General features: G+C 43.0%; 1 protein-coding gene across 2 annotated transcripts in view; it reads left to right on the forward strand.

The window, feature by feature from the left end:
- Window positions 1–12,707, forward strand: part of PDXK (pyridoxal kinase) — a 54,480-nt gene extending 41,773 nt beyond the window's left edge. Inside the window, exons 9-12 of one of the 2 annotated variants that reach the window (XM_086766024.1) lie at window positions 737–873; window positions 1,427–1,493; window positions 2,253–2,370; window positions 5,100–12,707. In XM_086766024.1, the coding sequence (XP_086622150.1) occupies window positions 737–873; window positions 1,427–1,493; window positions 2,253–2,365 (317 nt within the window). In that variant the 3' untranslated portion in view covers window positions 2,366–2,370; window positions 5,100–12,707. Of the gene's footprint in view, window positions 1–736; window positions 874–1,426; window positions 1,494–2,252 lie in introns of both variants that reach the window. The other variant, XM_086766014.1, reaches the window with a different exon arrangement.
- Window positions 12,708–16,256: the final 3,549 nt, after the last annotated feature.

The following is a 16,256-nucleotide window of genomic DNA, read 5'->3' on the forward strand; positions in this document are numbered from 1 at the left end:
GTAAAATGTCCTTCTTATTTATATTCTCTTCTATACCATCACCAAGATTCACTGTGTGTCTGGACTGTCACAGGATGTTTCTACCTGAGAAGGGCATAGTTATGTGGGATGGTGTATGATCTTGTTTTCTTGTTCATCTAAGGGATCTAAATGTGGGCATCACATTCTGGACTGCTGAGAGACTGAAAAAGTCTTGATATTTAGAACAGATTCCACTAAGAATCAGTTGGTGAGTCTTAGCACTCAGTGTATGTCAGGTCTGTAATAAATCTGGTCATTCCAATGCTGATTACAATATGACATATGGATCAGATATTCTGTGCTGATGTCAACTGCTTTTGTGCCTCCATTTAACCCAGAGATACTTCAGATTATGTTTTGGGATGCCCCATCTAGGATTCAGCAGTCTCCATAAATATGCAGTTTCCTGAGCAGGCTGCTGCTGCTGTCTAAAGGAGAATAGGTGGCTCTCAGTCTTTCATGAGAATGACGGTGCTAGCTACCTGCTCCCTTTTAAGTGAAGCATGTACAGCATATAAATTGCAAATGCTGTCCCAACGTGGCGAAGTTTTGAAAGGCTGCACGTTTAACAAGAGCTGGTACAAAGTTTACAATACTCCTTACAAATCTTTACAAACAACAAAGGAATTCAAATCTGATGATCACTTTTAAATTATAGTAAATGCTATTGTATTAATTGCTGGGTATGTTACTTAACTGTCTATCTGTGTTGTAGCTAAAGCGGATGGTACCAGGATGACACAAAGAATTCGAGTGGAGTCTCCTAAAGTGGATGCTGTCTTTGTTGGAACAGGGGACTTGTTTGCTGCTATGCTTTTGGCATGGACACATAAGCACCCAAACAATTTGAAGGTGTGGGAGAAGTTATTTGTTTCTCTGCAAGTTTAGACTATGTTTCTTTTTTTAATTACTTTTAATCTATGATGTTATTTAAAGACTCTCTTCTGTTTTGGCTTTTATTTCTCACCTCTGAGGAAAAAAAAGCAGAATTTCCCTTTTGCCAAAACATTTTAGCTTGTACAACTTTGGATGGTCACATTTCAGTTATATGGATTTTGCAATATAAGGTGTTATTCTCTTTCTATCTCTCCCCCCCCATGCATGTTTGTAATTTTTTTCTTTACCCTCATTTTATGATTACTGAAAATAATTTATCAGATCTATTTTTCTGTTACTTTCCCTTAAGCACACAGAGTCCTTGATACGACTGTATGGTTTCTAATACCTGTTCTGAGAGAATTAAGAGAGTTTAAATTTTTTTTTCCAAACTCTGCATTACGTAGTTACCATCTTATTTGCGTCTTGTCAGTCATGTTTGCCTCTTAATAGCAGTGGTTTTTAAATAATAGTGTTAAAGTAGGCTGCTGAAATTTTACTAAAACCTGAACATATTACATTAATACAGGTGGCATGTGAAAAGACTGTGTCGGCCATGCAACACGTTCTGCAAAGGACCATTAAGAGTGCAAAAGGTAATTAATTCAAACCTTGTTCCCTTGTTCTGTTTCGATTTGCATCAGAAGAAACATTCAAAGAGCTATCTGTGTTTCCTGAGTAAAGGCAGCCCTCAGTGCAGAAGCAGACAGAGAATTTACAGAATGAGAGCTTGATAGTCTTAGTGCACGTTCATTACTGTGTTCTCCAAGCCGATTTTTGACAACACCCAACTGAAGGTGTCACTGTTCAGCTTTGTAGTGGGAATACAGTCTTGCTGACTGTGCTTGACAGCTTCACAAAACAGTGGCAGGATAACTTAAGGAAATGCAAAGTTTCATGTGCAAGAGAGCTTCTGTTTTAAGTGTAGCTCACTCACTTTCCCTTTGAGTGCATGTGTTTAGTATTAAGAGGAGTTTATCAACTAATAATAAAATGTCTGTTTGCTGTGTTGGTCATGTGAGGAGTGATTTTTTTTTTTCCCCAGCTTCTCTCCTCTTGGAGTTCCCAACTTTCAGTTCCTAAGGAGATCCAGATGGAATCTGTGGGTTCTCAGAACATGTCTGTGTCACTTTCTAATAACAGCAGTGTTTCTTTCCTGGAGAGAGGTGCAGAACAGGGGTGATAAGAAATCACAGTGCTGACCTGGATCTTCCGGCTTGGAAGCCTTTAGGAGGGGATAGTAAGGGAGACTGCAGAGGGGAGGAGGGTAGGAAAAATACTGGGGTAACAGAACAATGTAACTTGTTTCTTTTTGTACTACTGTTTTTAATGACATTCTGATGTCATCTTTTTAGCACAAGCTGGAGATGGAAACAAACCAAATTCAGCACAGCTGGAACTGAGAATGGTCCAAAGCAAAAAGGACATAGAAAACCCAGAGATCATAGTGAAAGCCACTGTGTTATAAAGGCTGTACGTCTCCAATAACGCACAATGTATTGATGTCCTCATTTCTTTCCTGTAAATTGTAATATTTGCCTTAGATCTGTGACAGAAACCTGACTTTCATGAAATAGTGCCCAGCATAGGCAGATATCCACTCTCAAACATATGTGCTGGCCTTGCTCAGTTTTAAAAACAAAACAGTTAGTGTGCATTGAAGCATATTACCAGGTATCAAAATGGCTGTCAAATTCACTTAGTCTGTGTAATTACCCAGGGCAAGAGAGTACAATGTTCCTGCCTTGCCAAAGACTTTAGATGTGAATTTGCTAATGGAATGCTTGACTGACTGGAAAATATATTTCAAGATGGCGTCTAGTGCCAATGGAGCTGGCTCCATGCTCCCTTTTCCTGGAGATACCTGGTTACCTACTCTGGTATTTATCTCAGCTGCTACGTAACTAAGCAGGGTTAAAACTACACACAAGTTCTGGTTGTGTGTAGGAGTACTTTGAAGATATTTGGCATTTAAGTACTCTGAAGTGACCTTGAGGTGTCATTCATGTTACTGATAACTGCTCCTGTTTCTTGTCTATGAACAGTTTCAGTTTTTGCGGGTACTGGCTGCTTATTTCTAATGTCTCTGAGTGCCCATGTGATTTTCTTCCAAAAGCTGCTCCAGAAACTTCTTCTTTAATAAGATAGTATCTTTATTAAGTAGCACTGATTAGAAGTTCGTAGTTCTACCTCTGAGGCCAGGTTTGATTCTTTATTTAGTTTTTAACTAAGGACAAACATTCTGTAATGACAAAAGAAAAAGCAGCTCTTACCCTGAAAGCCGCCTACCCTAGTTTGCTCTTCAGATGTGGGTGTATTTACAAACTACATAGGGCACTTCCACTTAAGAATAGTGAGCACTATTGGCAGGCTTATCAATGAAGCAATGTGCTAAAAGTAGTAATTTTTGTTTAGTAGGTTACATATATTTACCAAATGCAGTGAAACATACAAAATTAATTTGTTCATAAGGTAAGTCTCTGCAGCCTATGCTGATTAGAGATTACAGAAATGCATTATTATGAATGCATCTTTATTTCAAAATTCTGCTCTATAAGGCTTCAAAATGGGATTCTTAATAATTTCAGTGTCCTACACATCACAGCCACATATTATACCAGTAGGACAGATATGCTGACAGATACTGACCTCTTGTACTTCCGTATGATTTCTGTATGGGACTGAGGTTCTTGCTTCTCCCAAGATGAGGTCTAGTGTGTTGTTAAATTGAAATTCAGTTGATGAGTTTTATTTGTCTCTGATGGCATAGGGAGATTAAAATTGCATTTCTGCTTGCAGTGATATGAAGCAAATTTGCATTAGAGGAAAGGGCTGAGTTTTTCTTTATTACCTGAGTACACTCAGGAAACTCAGTCTTGTGTGTCTCCAAAATACCTTTCCTGCATCCTCAGCACACCTGCCTAGCTGATAAGTGTCACTGGCATAGCTTGGGAGTCCCCGGAAGAGCTGGTTTGGAGACTGCTTTGGCCACTGAAGTCTTCATTTATCTGACCATTTTTTTTGTGTATTTTCTGCCATTGTAAAAGTTAATTGGTTTCACCTAGTAGAAGAGTAATTTATCCTTAAAGTGAATTTTTAGCTGAACAGATTTTTTTTGTAGAGTAAGATTTCATAATTAATACACTTCTGAAATCCCTCATTTTCAGTATCTCTGAAGCAAATGAACTTTAAGAGATTAACACGTTTTGCAGTAAATGTAAGAGGCGAACTTCAGACTTTCACTCTCAACAACTAATAATAATTTTATTTCCCCTCATACATTTGGCATTAATTTTTTTTTTTTAAAATAAAATTATCAAATAATATGATTAAGGGGGGCGGGGGGAAAGAGAAATGACCTACAAAACATGACTGTACTGCCACAGTTTATAGTAACCACTGCCGTGAAATAACTTTCTAGCAATAATAATTTTGGTGATGTGAACAGTTGCTAAAATTAGCAGTCTGTAACAGAGATGAGCTCATGGCTGATATCCAACATGTAAAAAGACATGAACTGTCTTAACAGTGGGTATAAGTATCTGATGGGAAGTGGTAAAGAAGAAGGAGCCAGGCTCTTCTTATTAGTGTCCAACTAAGGGATAACAGGCAGTGGGCAGAAATTTAAATACAGGAAATTCCATTTAAACATTAAAAAAATATAGTTCACTGTGGGGATGATCAAACACTGGCACAAGTTGCCCAGAGAGGTTGTGGAGTCTCTGTCCTTGGAGCTATTCAGAACCTGACTGAACACGGCCCTGAGCAACCTGCTGTACTTGACCCTGCTTGAGCAGGGGGGTTGGACTAGATGATCTCCAGAGGTCCCTTCCAACCTCAACCGTTCTGTGATTCTGTGAAGCACAATGAATCGCCTTTCTTTGCAGCGTTGTATTTTTAAATTGATGGAAATATTTTTTTTTCTTCCTGAGACACAGACTTCTAGATAGGCTAAAAAATAGCTCAGTATTAATAATTTGCCCCCTTTTTAGATAAGCTGTTTTTTGCTTGGGCAGTTGTGCCAGGAATACAATTACCTTTTTTAGATAGTTTCTTTCAGCAAAGATATTCAAATACTGTAGCTGGTGATGCATTTCAACAGTTGAACACAAAGGATTCTAACTGTTTCTAGCATTAATTAAAGAAGTGCTGCATGCCATATTCCAAACATAACTATGAGTTTATTTGTCTTTTAAAATTAGACTATTTCATTTGGAAGTGTATAATCCCTACCATCCTCTTTGGGAAGAAGAGATCAACATACTGAACTTCCCAGCCAGTACATATCATGGTCAGCTTTGCGGAATTATGCTTGACACCCTTACCCAGCTGTATCTAGTTTTGCAGCCAATATGGGTCACGTGCAGAAATCTTCAGATGGCCAAGCTTTGAGACCTCTGCTATTTCCCTCGGATTGCCAACAGTTAGATGAATCCCAGGAGCAGTTCACATGCAATAAATTATGTTTGATTTCTAGAGTCCCATGGCTCCAGCGTGGGTCTTAGCTGGGTCTGGAAGTGGCTCCTGATGCGCTGTCGCTTATAGCCAGGGCTGTGGCTTGTCTAGCACCCCCTGCAACAGCATTAGCTTCATTGCCAGTCACGTAACACAGCCTGACTGGGGAGCTGCAGAGGGACGAATCAAGAGCCATGTGGTGGCCATCCCTGCGTCTGTGCGGTGCAAAAGTGGGGTTCTTCAGTTCTTTACATCAGGGGATCCACAGGAGAGATAAGCTCAAAATTGGCCTTTTAATTTTTTTAAAGCAGCAATAAGTATGCGCTATTTGCTATCAAAGAAACCCTTACCTGTTGTAAGCACATACTACAGAAAAGCCCTTTTACTAAGTGTGAGACAGCACAATTTTTTGGCCACTAAAGAAATAGACTTTCACAAGGGAATTGAGAGGAAAGCAAAGGCTGATTTTTTTTCTGAAATAAAGAAGCTTGGAATTTAGGAAACTTAAAGCTACCTTGCAAACAAGGTTTTATCTGTAAACTGTAATGAACTGTGATCTTGTCATAAAAAAGAGATATGTTTGTTGGAGCAGCTTATACCTGTCAGGTGTGATCTTCTCCCACTGCTTCAAAGAATAGATCAGTTCAGTAGTTCACATCTTCCTTAGAACCTGTGACATATCCATGTTGGGGAAAAAAAAAAGCAGCATGATACCAATGTGCTCACTTTGCAAATGTTCATGTTCCGCAGTAGCTGGATTCCGTAGCAATGGGCTGCTAGCTTCTTCTGCTTAAGTCCCTGGGAGTTTGCTCTTGTGGTATCTGTTTTAAACTCCCACTGACCTAATATAAATTAGGTCAGGTCTATGTCTTCAGTGAAGAATTGGGCTTAACATCTCTTGCTAGCAACAAACATCAGAAATTATCTGTAAATATATTCTGTAGCTAACATTTTATAGTTGCAACAGACTAACAAGTACTTTTAAATGTCAGGGTATACATACTTAATACTTGGATGCATTTTTATTTGTTCAGAGTTACACAGCACTTTTTCGTAATGTTTGCAGAACAAAATTCAAAGACTCAGCATAGTCCTGTCCAATCTCTTCCCTCCTTTCCTCCTGCATATAATATCGGTGTCTGTTTTTGAGTTCCTGCTCTCTTTCTGGTGCAGCTGGAAAGTGTCTCAGTATTAGACAGCTGCCCACTATTTATTTAAGGGCTTGGAGGAGAATAATCAGGGTTGTCTGGTCCACTTGCAGATCCTTAGGTAAAGAAAAATGGTTACTCTAAACTAGTTTAGGTCTCAATTGATTACAGAAGAACAAGCACTTTAGCCCAGAGAGTGGAATCAATACCTAATGGATAATCTTCCATAGCCATCCTAACAGCATGAAAGGTGTTTGTAACCCACCGGTCCAGCATTCACCACTTAGGGACTGCTGACTTCACTGCCACGCATACTCCCATGTGTACGCGTGACGTTAGCAGCGAAGGATGCTTCTAATGCTGAAGTACATGTATGCATGGGAGCGGTGAATGCTTTGTGTTTGTGTCCAGTCGACTTCCCCACCATTCTTTCTTTGCTTACTGGAAGTAATTTGTGTTATATCCCTTTTTTCTGGAATTAACTTTGCAGTGTATGTGGTCAGCCATTTTGATTACTGCAAATGCACTCATTTGCGAAGCCATTGTGCAGGAGAGACCAAAAGTTGTTTACAAACGATCTACTCTATTCTGGGCCCAGATTAGTCTCTACATGTGTAAAATTCCCGTGTACATCTTTGGGAGACGTGCATAAAGACATTGTGCTAAAAACAGTGCTATTCACACTCAGTATAAACATTTAAGAAATCTACAGTATGCATTGTTAACGTTAATGTTTGTTGATTTTTATTAGAAGTGGGAGAAATCTATCATCAATGTGTTCTATAAAAGAATTGGAGGACCAAGGTTTCCAGCTACTCATACTGCCTTTTTGAGTACTTTAACTGTGTCTTGATTGGATGGTGTTAATTTGTTGTCTGAGCCTTGTTATGGTGATTGTATTGATTTATTTTAAAATATGTGGCAAGGAAGATTGTAATAAAAGCATCTACATTTAATATATCGTACACACACAAATCATTAGATCCTATTTTTGAATATGTTAATATTTCAAAATTAAACAGAATAAGAACAGTTTTGTAGTCTTGCTGAATAAAATGGATGTAATTAAAGGTTCCCTTTGTTATATCCTAGTATAGAGAAAGCTTAGTTAATGGAAGAGTGCGCGTTTGTGCACTGTAATCATCTCATTGTTAAGACAGTAGGTTTGTGGAACTGAGTGACATCCTTCTTGTCTTAATCTTTTTTTTAAAGAAGTTTCATGAGAAGGCAACTGTTGGCGTTCTGCCCCGCTGCTCTTGTATGCCTCTTACTTGCACGTGTAGGACCTCTCTGTGTTGTGCTCTTTGTTCCTGCATACAAGTTGAGAAGAAGGGCTTGGAATAAGAACCACAACTCATTTTGAGGTCTGTTTCTTGTGCAGCATTTACCTGCCCTTCTCTTCACAGAGTAATTTTTATCTTACTGCCTAGGCTAGAGCATACAAGACCATACAGTAGGAAACAATTGTTCCTGGATGTCAGAGCAAGTGCTTCTGTCAGCACACTCCAGTGTCCTGCTACAGCAGCGTTTTGCAAGAGGAAGAGAGCAGATATCCAGTCTAATGAGAGCACTAGTTATTGGAGAAGGTGCTACGTCGTTATGTTTATGCCCACTGGAGAACTTTGGCTTGTATTTATACTAAAGAAAACCACCTCTCCTGAGTAAAGGTCCTTACCCATTTAGAGAGTACTTTTAGAAACAGAGGTGTGTTACAAATTTTGGTCACTGAAACCAAAATATTTCTTCATAAATGGAAACAGAACCCCTTCTTTTATATCCCATTGCAGCCTTATTGGCTCCTTGACTAGTCATTCAACTCCTGTGGGAGTCACGGGGTAAGATTATTCAGAGAGCTGTGCTTCATGAAAGACATTTGCTTCTGGTGAGAGCCTACTGATGAACTTTCTAAAACACATCCATTAAAGTAGCTTTCTAAAACATGTCAATTAAAAACACATATCAACCATGAAAACTATGCTTTGAGATGTTCAGTCACAGCCCCAAAAATAGCTCTTCTCTTTTAAATAAATGAGTAAAACAGCGAGTTTGTACATGCGTGCAGGAGCAGATTTAAGGTGAATCCACAAGGTTCAATCAGAAACTGGAGGAGTGTGCCCTAGGCGCCCAGCAAAGGGTCTTGCATGCAGAATGCAAGGGACCTCCTATTGTCAGCACACTTTTCCAGGAGAGCCCAAGCTAGTTTTCCTGTTTTCCAGAAGGGAAGAATGTGGTTTGGCTTTCAACAGCCTAGGAAAGCTCCCGTTTGCTTCACCAGGAAACCAGTGCCAGGTGACAGCCCCAGCACCACCAGCCACCAGTTTGGTGCTTTTACTGCTCCAGCAGCAGTGGACCTCCAGGCAAATGGGATGCTCCCAGGCATGCTCCTAAAGACGCACGCATTCCTGACTTAGTGCCTCTGCAGCGCAAATACTAGTAATAAATCCAGAATTTGCAGAGCAGTGAATAAGGCAGCACATCATCCAGACAGAGAAAACCAGCAATATGAGAAGGCTGTGCCATATGTTACCACTGAAATCACGTGTACTCCTTACCTATTGCCCTTGTGGTTGCATTGCTATGTAGAAAAATCAGTGTGTAGAAGAGTGTAATATATGTACTCTCTCTGTGTGTGTGTGTGTATGTTGAAGCTTTATTTGCAATGTGGTGGGGGTGGGAAACAGAATTTGGGGGCTGGCTGTGTAGGCCTTCAGGATGTGAGCAGAAGGTCTTAAAGAATTCTATTTTTATAGATTGTGCTGAAGCTTTGGGTCCCAGCCACACATAGCCTTTTCTTCCTGAAAAGCAAAATGGTTTGGAAAGAGTCAGGTGGCTGTAATATAGTAGGGACAGTACAACCCCACCAGCCCTGGACAAGCTGAAATAACTTAATAAAAGATGCCTTTTAAAGTAATATTTTTTTAGTGCTGAATTGTTAAACAAAGAAATATTTATGAGCAAACTTCCTATGTACTTAAAGTTTGTGTGGTGCTTTGTACTGACTAGGTGAACCTGTTAAATGTTTACACATCTTAATGATTGTCCTCAAGGCGTGTGTAGTAACTCAATGACTTTTATGCCAGAAAAAACAATGAAGTTCTGTGTAATAGCAAATTATTTAATTTCTAATGAAATTGTAGGCTTTTGTAGTGTTTGTGTATTTTTCTGGTTGGCGGTTGCGAGTTGTATTCTTTCTGCAGTAAGGCTCGTACGCTTGATTGTAGAGAGAGGCAATAGGATGGTAGATACCATTGTTTAAAACGAAAACCCTAAATATTGCTCCCTTATCCATTGCAAAATCAGGTAAGTTGTGGCATAAGACTGAAATGTAGACTTTGCATTGGAGGGAAGTATCAAATGCATCTAGGACAGGTTAAAAGTAGGTGAGGGATTTGTGTATTTAATTACATGGGACTGGGGGATCTTACATGTGCTTAACAGCAACACATGAACAGCCAGGCCCGGAGACTGGATCAAAAGTAGCTCGTTCACGTTTTATGGACCTGGCCGAGCTAACTTCATAGCTTGTGCTGAATGCCTGCAAGAGGTAGCTGAGAAGGCTAAATGGAAGAAAGTAAGGATTTTTTTCCCTCCGTCTGTCCATTGTAATAAAGTGAAGAATTTTAGTAGGATGATCTGAATTTAAATTCATAAATATATTAGCTTTCAGATGAGTTCAGTTACCAACAAAATCCCATTCAGTCAAAAGGCAAGCTGTTAGCGCATTTGAAAATCAGAGCATGATTTTTTCGTCTTGCTATACTTGAGTCTTTGTTTCTTAAAACTGGGAGTCTAAGTCTAAAGCACAACCGTCCATATATATATATTTTTTTTTTTTTCTTCTTTGGTTGTTGTTTGGAGACTCTCTAGAAAGAGCAAGGGTCTGCAACATAAATCAGTTTGCAGAGTACAGCCCTCTGCTGAGTATTGTGCTCCTGCCACAACAGTTGGTGGGTTGGAAAAACTGAGCATCGTTTATTATGTCTCTTTTAAGAAGCACGGCAGCATCCTCACCGCACTTCTGCGAAAATCACTACTGCAAAAAGTAGAGGAGACTTTATCAGAAGTTTTTCTCTCAAGAGTTCCCGAGTTCTGGATATGCTAAAAGAGAAGTACTTCTGCTTTGCTGAGTTAGCAAGAAAGATATCACCGAGATTAATAATGCATTGTCGAGGAGAAGGCTACGAAAGGGAACAGCTATGTTTTGCTTGCTGCGCTGTGTCTGGCTTTTCCTCCCCTGGGGATCTGTGGGTGCAGTGTACCTGTGGTGGTTGGCAGAGTGGCTGTTTTGCCTGCACCCTCCTTTGAGGGAAATGCGGAGGAGTTACTCTGAACAAGTGGGAGATGAGGTCTGTGTGACGTTGTTGGGCTGTTCGCGTCACAGTGCTGTCCCAGAGGCCTGGTTTAGCACAGCTCTGTATGCACTTTAAAGCGTGTGATGAGCAGCACTCCGCTTTCCTGGCTGCAGTGTAAGGCAGCAGGGTATTCATTCTCCTCCCTGTTTTAGGAACCTGGTTTAGCCATGTAATTTCCCTAGACTTCACGTATAGGCCATGGAGAGCACAAGACTCTAAAAGTGAATTATTCAGATGATTTAGGCTAGGCTCTTGTTCTTTGGAAAAGAAAGGTAGAGAATTATTAGCTGCTGTGATAGATCTAACTTGCCCAGCTCAGCTACACTGCAGAACTGCACCCTAACCTTCCTCTCCCATCACTTGTGCTGGCCCTGGTACCTGCCTGTCCCCATAAGGAGTGAAGTGAAGGAGCTAAAACCAATGGGGAGTTTATCCAGCCAAAACCCCTGACGTTTTAATCTCCTTTCGTTCCCCTAACCACCTTATCCTGGGAACAGGTGACTGCTTGTGCAGCTGGCTGGACAAAAGCGGTGAGAATGAGGTTGCCTCTTTTCCTGGCAGTGAGATGCTAGTTAGGCAGAGCCTAATTGCAAAGCTGTACAGGTAGCGGTAAAGAAAGTCAGTCCCTGTCAGCTGAGTACTTGAAGGAAGAGCTGCAGATTTAGTAATCAGAGTTTGGTGTTCTGAATCCAGCCCCTCCGCTGTACCCTAAAAACATTATACCACTAAAAGATTTTGCGTGGCTGGTCGTAATGATCTGTGTGATGCTTGTGCCTAGCAGAGTAGAAAACAGCACAAATTAAAGCAGTTATCTAACAAGGGAACACAGTGGGAAGATCCAGGTGGAGAAAGTTTCAAGTCCCCTTTCATAGCATTTGTGTGGTGTGAGAATTGTCCAGGTCTGGTTCTTTTCCTTCCAGTCCCCTTTAAGTAAGGAAGAAATCACATAAATAAGTAAGTAAATAAATAAAGGGAAGTTACCTGAGGATTTAAGTGGGGTTTTTTTGCCTACAGATTTTTAAATCTTACCACACCAAAGGTCTCCAGTTCCTAAGGGATTTTCATAAGATGCCTTGCCAAGCAGCGTGATACAGCCTGTGACAGCTGGCTTGGAGCGCAGCACGCTTCTTGTGGTACCCTCCTTACAAATGGTGTTGGGACGCCACCGGCAGCAGGGGTACTCCCATCGTGTGGCCTGCATTTAGCACAGCACGTGTATTCGTGTGCCTCATGCACGCGGTATGTGAATACGTGCCTTGCTAGGGAAGAAAGCTGTAGCTGGAGACACGATGAGGGAAGGAAGCGCTGGAGAATTTAGCACCGTCCAGTGATCTGGCAATTTGCTGTTAGTGATTTTTGGTGCGATGTAGCCTCCTCAGTGTTTTTTTTCTTACCAGAAGATGGGAGGGTGACAGCCTATATGCCATTTTAATATGCTTTTAGCTGGCTGAATAGGAAATATGAATCAAGATTGTTAAAAATGGAGGGGAGGGATAGCCATGAATTTGCCTAAAATCTAAGTAAGCAGAGAAAGGTTTATATTTGTCTCTACTTCAGAAGTAATTCAGTATTGACCAAATGAGTGTCATGTCTGCAACGGAGACTAGCATCTGGAAGAGGCCAATATTTAGGGTTTTTGCCCAAAGCACATTTAGTCCTGCTCTACTGTTTAGTGAAAACGCCCAGTGCAGATGCCACCAGAGCCTCATCTCGTGGAGTAACGCTGTAACAAAGAATGTGGTTTTCTTGTGAAAGTCTTAACCTCTTCTTATGAAAATAACACAAGTCAATATTTTCATGGTGTATAAGTGAAATGTAATTTTTTTTTTCAATAAAACACATTTCCTTTCCTAAATGGTTTGTTTTTTTTTTTTTTTCTTTCCCCATTTAACTGGGAGTGCCCAGCTTTACCAGAACGGTGAGATTTGTGTGCTGGCATTTGCCCCTTCTCACAAATGCCTTTTGAGAATTACCTGGCACTGAGCCTTGTGCCCGTCCTGCTGCATGTCACCTCTCCTCTGCCTTCCACCTCTGGGAGCTGCAGGACTGGGCCGTGGCCTCTGCAGCCAGCCTGCCGCAGCTTTCCTCCTGGGAATCCGGCACAAGGCATCTCGCTCCTCCACGCAGTGCATTGCTATTAACTGCTAATTACCCCCCAGTTCCTGCAGCTCTGAGTGATTTCAAATAATGATTGTAAAGAATGCCAAGTCCCAGAAGGAAAGTATTTAATCCTACTTGTGCAGGGAGATTTCGAAACCTCACCATCAGGCGTAAACCAGTTGTAAATTATGTGGTGGGAATGGGCAGTAAATCTCAGGCCAGCATCTGAAGGGGGGATGCTTGCTGTGCAGGAGACCTAAGCCAGCCAATCTGCCGGCTGCGGCTGGATTTGGTCTCCCTCCTAATCTAATTAGAACTCCTGAAGGGCAAGCCGAGAGGAGAAGTGTGATGACAGGTACACGCCTTCCTGATCCCACCTTGTGAGCCTTGATTTATTTAATTTTATTTACGTGGCTAACTCAAACACTTTGTGTGTGCAGATCCTGGGTGTAGGGGAATGATCAAGGTGTCTCCCGGCTAATTACCTGACCACATCCATCGTGGGAGAGAACAAAATAGTAGAAAGCCACTTTCTGTGCATTACTTGTGGACAGTGTTACCAGTCAAGCTCAGTCAGAGAACGTCAGCCTTCCTAACACCGGGGTCCTCCTGAAATGCCCCCTCTCCGAAGCGGCTGCTGCCCCTGTGGGTGCTGACAGCACTGTGACGGTGCTCTGCGCTGCCATCCCATGCTGTGGCACTGCAGCAGCCTGTCACCACGGCGTTTGGAAGGGGTACGTGTTGAGCTGGCTTGGCTGGGTTCTCCAGCTGATGGGTGGGGTGAGTGTGGAGGGGAAGGGAGCACGGCGCAATTTTCTCTGGCAGCTGTTGGCTCCGGGGAGCAGAAATGGGGAACCAAGCAAAGGGGCAGAAAAGGCAATTTGAACAGATGTTTCAGGGGGCTGTGCTGAAGCTGCTGTCCCCTGCATAGCCCTGTTGTCCTCAAAGATGGGGCTCCGCACCAGCTGGGGCTCTCTCCTGTCATGAGCAGTGGCCCTTTCACATTCTTTGTGTTCTTTGCAATTTGCTTAGGGGAAGAACTGCAGCACATGCAAAGTAAGAGACTTCGGAAAAGTGGTACCTCCTCCAGAGGCAATCTAGCTGAGCCTCCAGCAGGTCCCTCTGTGGCAGCAGGGGCTGCCATGTGCTCTCTCCATTGCTCAGTCCACCCGCCCCCCCCTGCCCCCTGCCCAGTGCCATCAATACGACGTGGGGGTTCATGGGGGTGCGCCAGCCTCCAGGGAAATTGTGTGGCTGACATGAGCCATGCAGCTCTCGTGTCCCAAAAAAAGGAGTGTCTCCTGAAAAAAAAGAGCATCTCATGCATGGACAGGAGGTCACCAGGGCAGTTAACTGTGTCCCTGAGCCAGCTGGCAGCCCAGAGAGCTGAGAGTCGGGTGACAAACGCTGTTCTTGCTGCCATTGCACTGCAGTGAAGCTGGCAGGACATGGGAATTGTGACAGGACCAGGCAGAGATGAGGAACAAAATGAAAGCAGGAAAGCCATAGGAGGTAGGTGTGACTGTGGCAGGAGACACGGGAGCCCTTTTGGATATAACTCAGCTTCTGAAGAGGGAGTTTAACTACTACAGAAAGGCCACGCTCTGCCTTTGAGCGCTGCTGCTCATCCTATTTGTGCCCCAGGGGCACTGCTGTGGATGAAAGGGGTTGGAGTCCTCACATTTCTGTCCCAGCCGTGGACCGCAACTGTCCAAAGCCAAGCCCTCTCCATGGAGCAGGCAGGTTGTCCCTGGCGTAGAAACACGGTGGATTTATTTTATTTTTTTTTTTTTTCCTTTTTCCTCTGGTAAGTAACATTTGTTTCAAACAGAACAAAAAAAAGTGTTGCAGGCCACATATCCAAGAGGAGTTTCAGATAAAAAGGAAATAATAAAAGCTGCCACCACCTCTGCACCCCCTCACCCCCCCTTTTATTACAAAGACTAGCTTGGATAAAAAGCAAAGATGTGTAAAAATGAGCAGAAGGGTAATACGCAGCATTGGCAGCCTTTCAAATTGAACTGAATTATGAGTCAGGTTCGGTGAATGGCTTCAGGAGGACTGGAAAGCCATGGCATTATTCATAATGCTCGTTAGCTGCGCCTGCTAAGACAAAGGCAATGAAATCTGCTTTCAGCAATATCGGAACTGCAGAGAAGCCAGGGAGGAATTTAACACTCCCCTTCACTGGTACCCAGTGTCCAGCATTCCACAGCTAGGTCTCAGATGATGCGTGTGGTGATACAGCACTAACCCATTCGGGTATCTTCAGCCTGGTCTCCTACAGCCGGGGTTTTTCAGCTGTGCTGCTGATCCAGTAAGCCTGTCAGAATGCAAAAAAAACCCCTCCATCACTAATGCTAGTAAAGGTTAAGTTTGGTGTTTAATATTTAAATGAAGTCTTGCTAACTTAGCACTACAGAAGAACAGGTGCCCTTGTCAGTAAGAGCAGACATGCCAAAATAATCTAAGGCCCACTTTTAGAAGTCACTAATGTTATTCCCTGGAATTGAATAATTCTCCAGACTTTGGCTTTTTTACCCCGCTGTCACAATTCGGGCTCTTGCAGCTTCTGAGCAAGTAGCTGGTTGGGCAGCACAGGCTGAAGCAGGCTCTACATTCCTCAGAGGGGTCAGGGTGTTGTGGACAGGGAGAGACGAGGTTTTCAGGTGTGTGGTGAATTTTCTGAGTGCTCTGCTGTGGTTAAATGCCTGTGGTTCAAAGCAGCTGAGGATGCAGCTACACGGCAGCGAAGGTGGATTCAGTGCAGGGCTGCTGTGGCCCCAGTGACCCCTGCCCCTCAGCCCCGGGGCCCTGCCTGCAGCTGGCAAGGAAGCCCACGGCAAGCTGTTTCAAGGAGCTGATCCTGCTGGAAACCCCAACTACCAAAAAATGGGATTGCTTTTCAGCTGGATCAGTTCCCTGAGCCGCGATGCTGCCAGAAGCAGCACAGGCACGAAAGGACAGGGGCGAGGGGGTGGAAGGAGAGCAAGGAGGGACGGCCGCAGCATCCTGGTGCTGGTGGGGACCACCACATCACACCAGGCGCCTCGGGCTCTAGCCAGAGCCGTGCTGACGAGCTGTGCAAACGGCTACCTCAGCTCACATCAGAGCCCTTTCCTGGCTGTCCCTCACCAAAGGCCCTCCCCCACCTTCTTGCTCCCTTCATCACCGGGGCTGAGATCAACCCACACAGCTGAGCAGCGTGTGGGAGAACGGGCATCTAGTCACGACGTGCTTTGAAGCTGGAAAAAGTATCAGAAACTGCCCTCCCACCAGGAGGAGAGAAAGACGTTAGTTTATT

Source organism: Chlamydotis macqueenii, chromosome 1 (genome assembly GCF_036417535.1).
Source record: "Chlamydotis macqueenii isolate bChlMac1 chromosome 1, bChlMac1.mat, whole genome shotgun sequence".
In the NCBI taxonomy this organism is placed as follows: Eukaryota; Metazoa; Chordata; class Aves; order Otidiformes; family Otididae; genus Chlamydotis; species Chlamydotis macqueenii.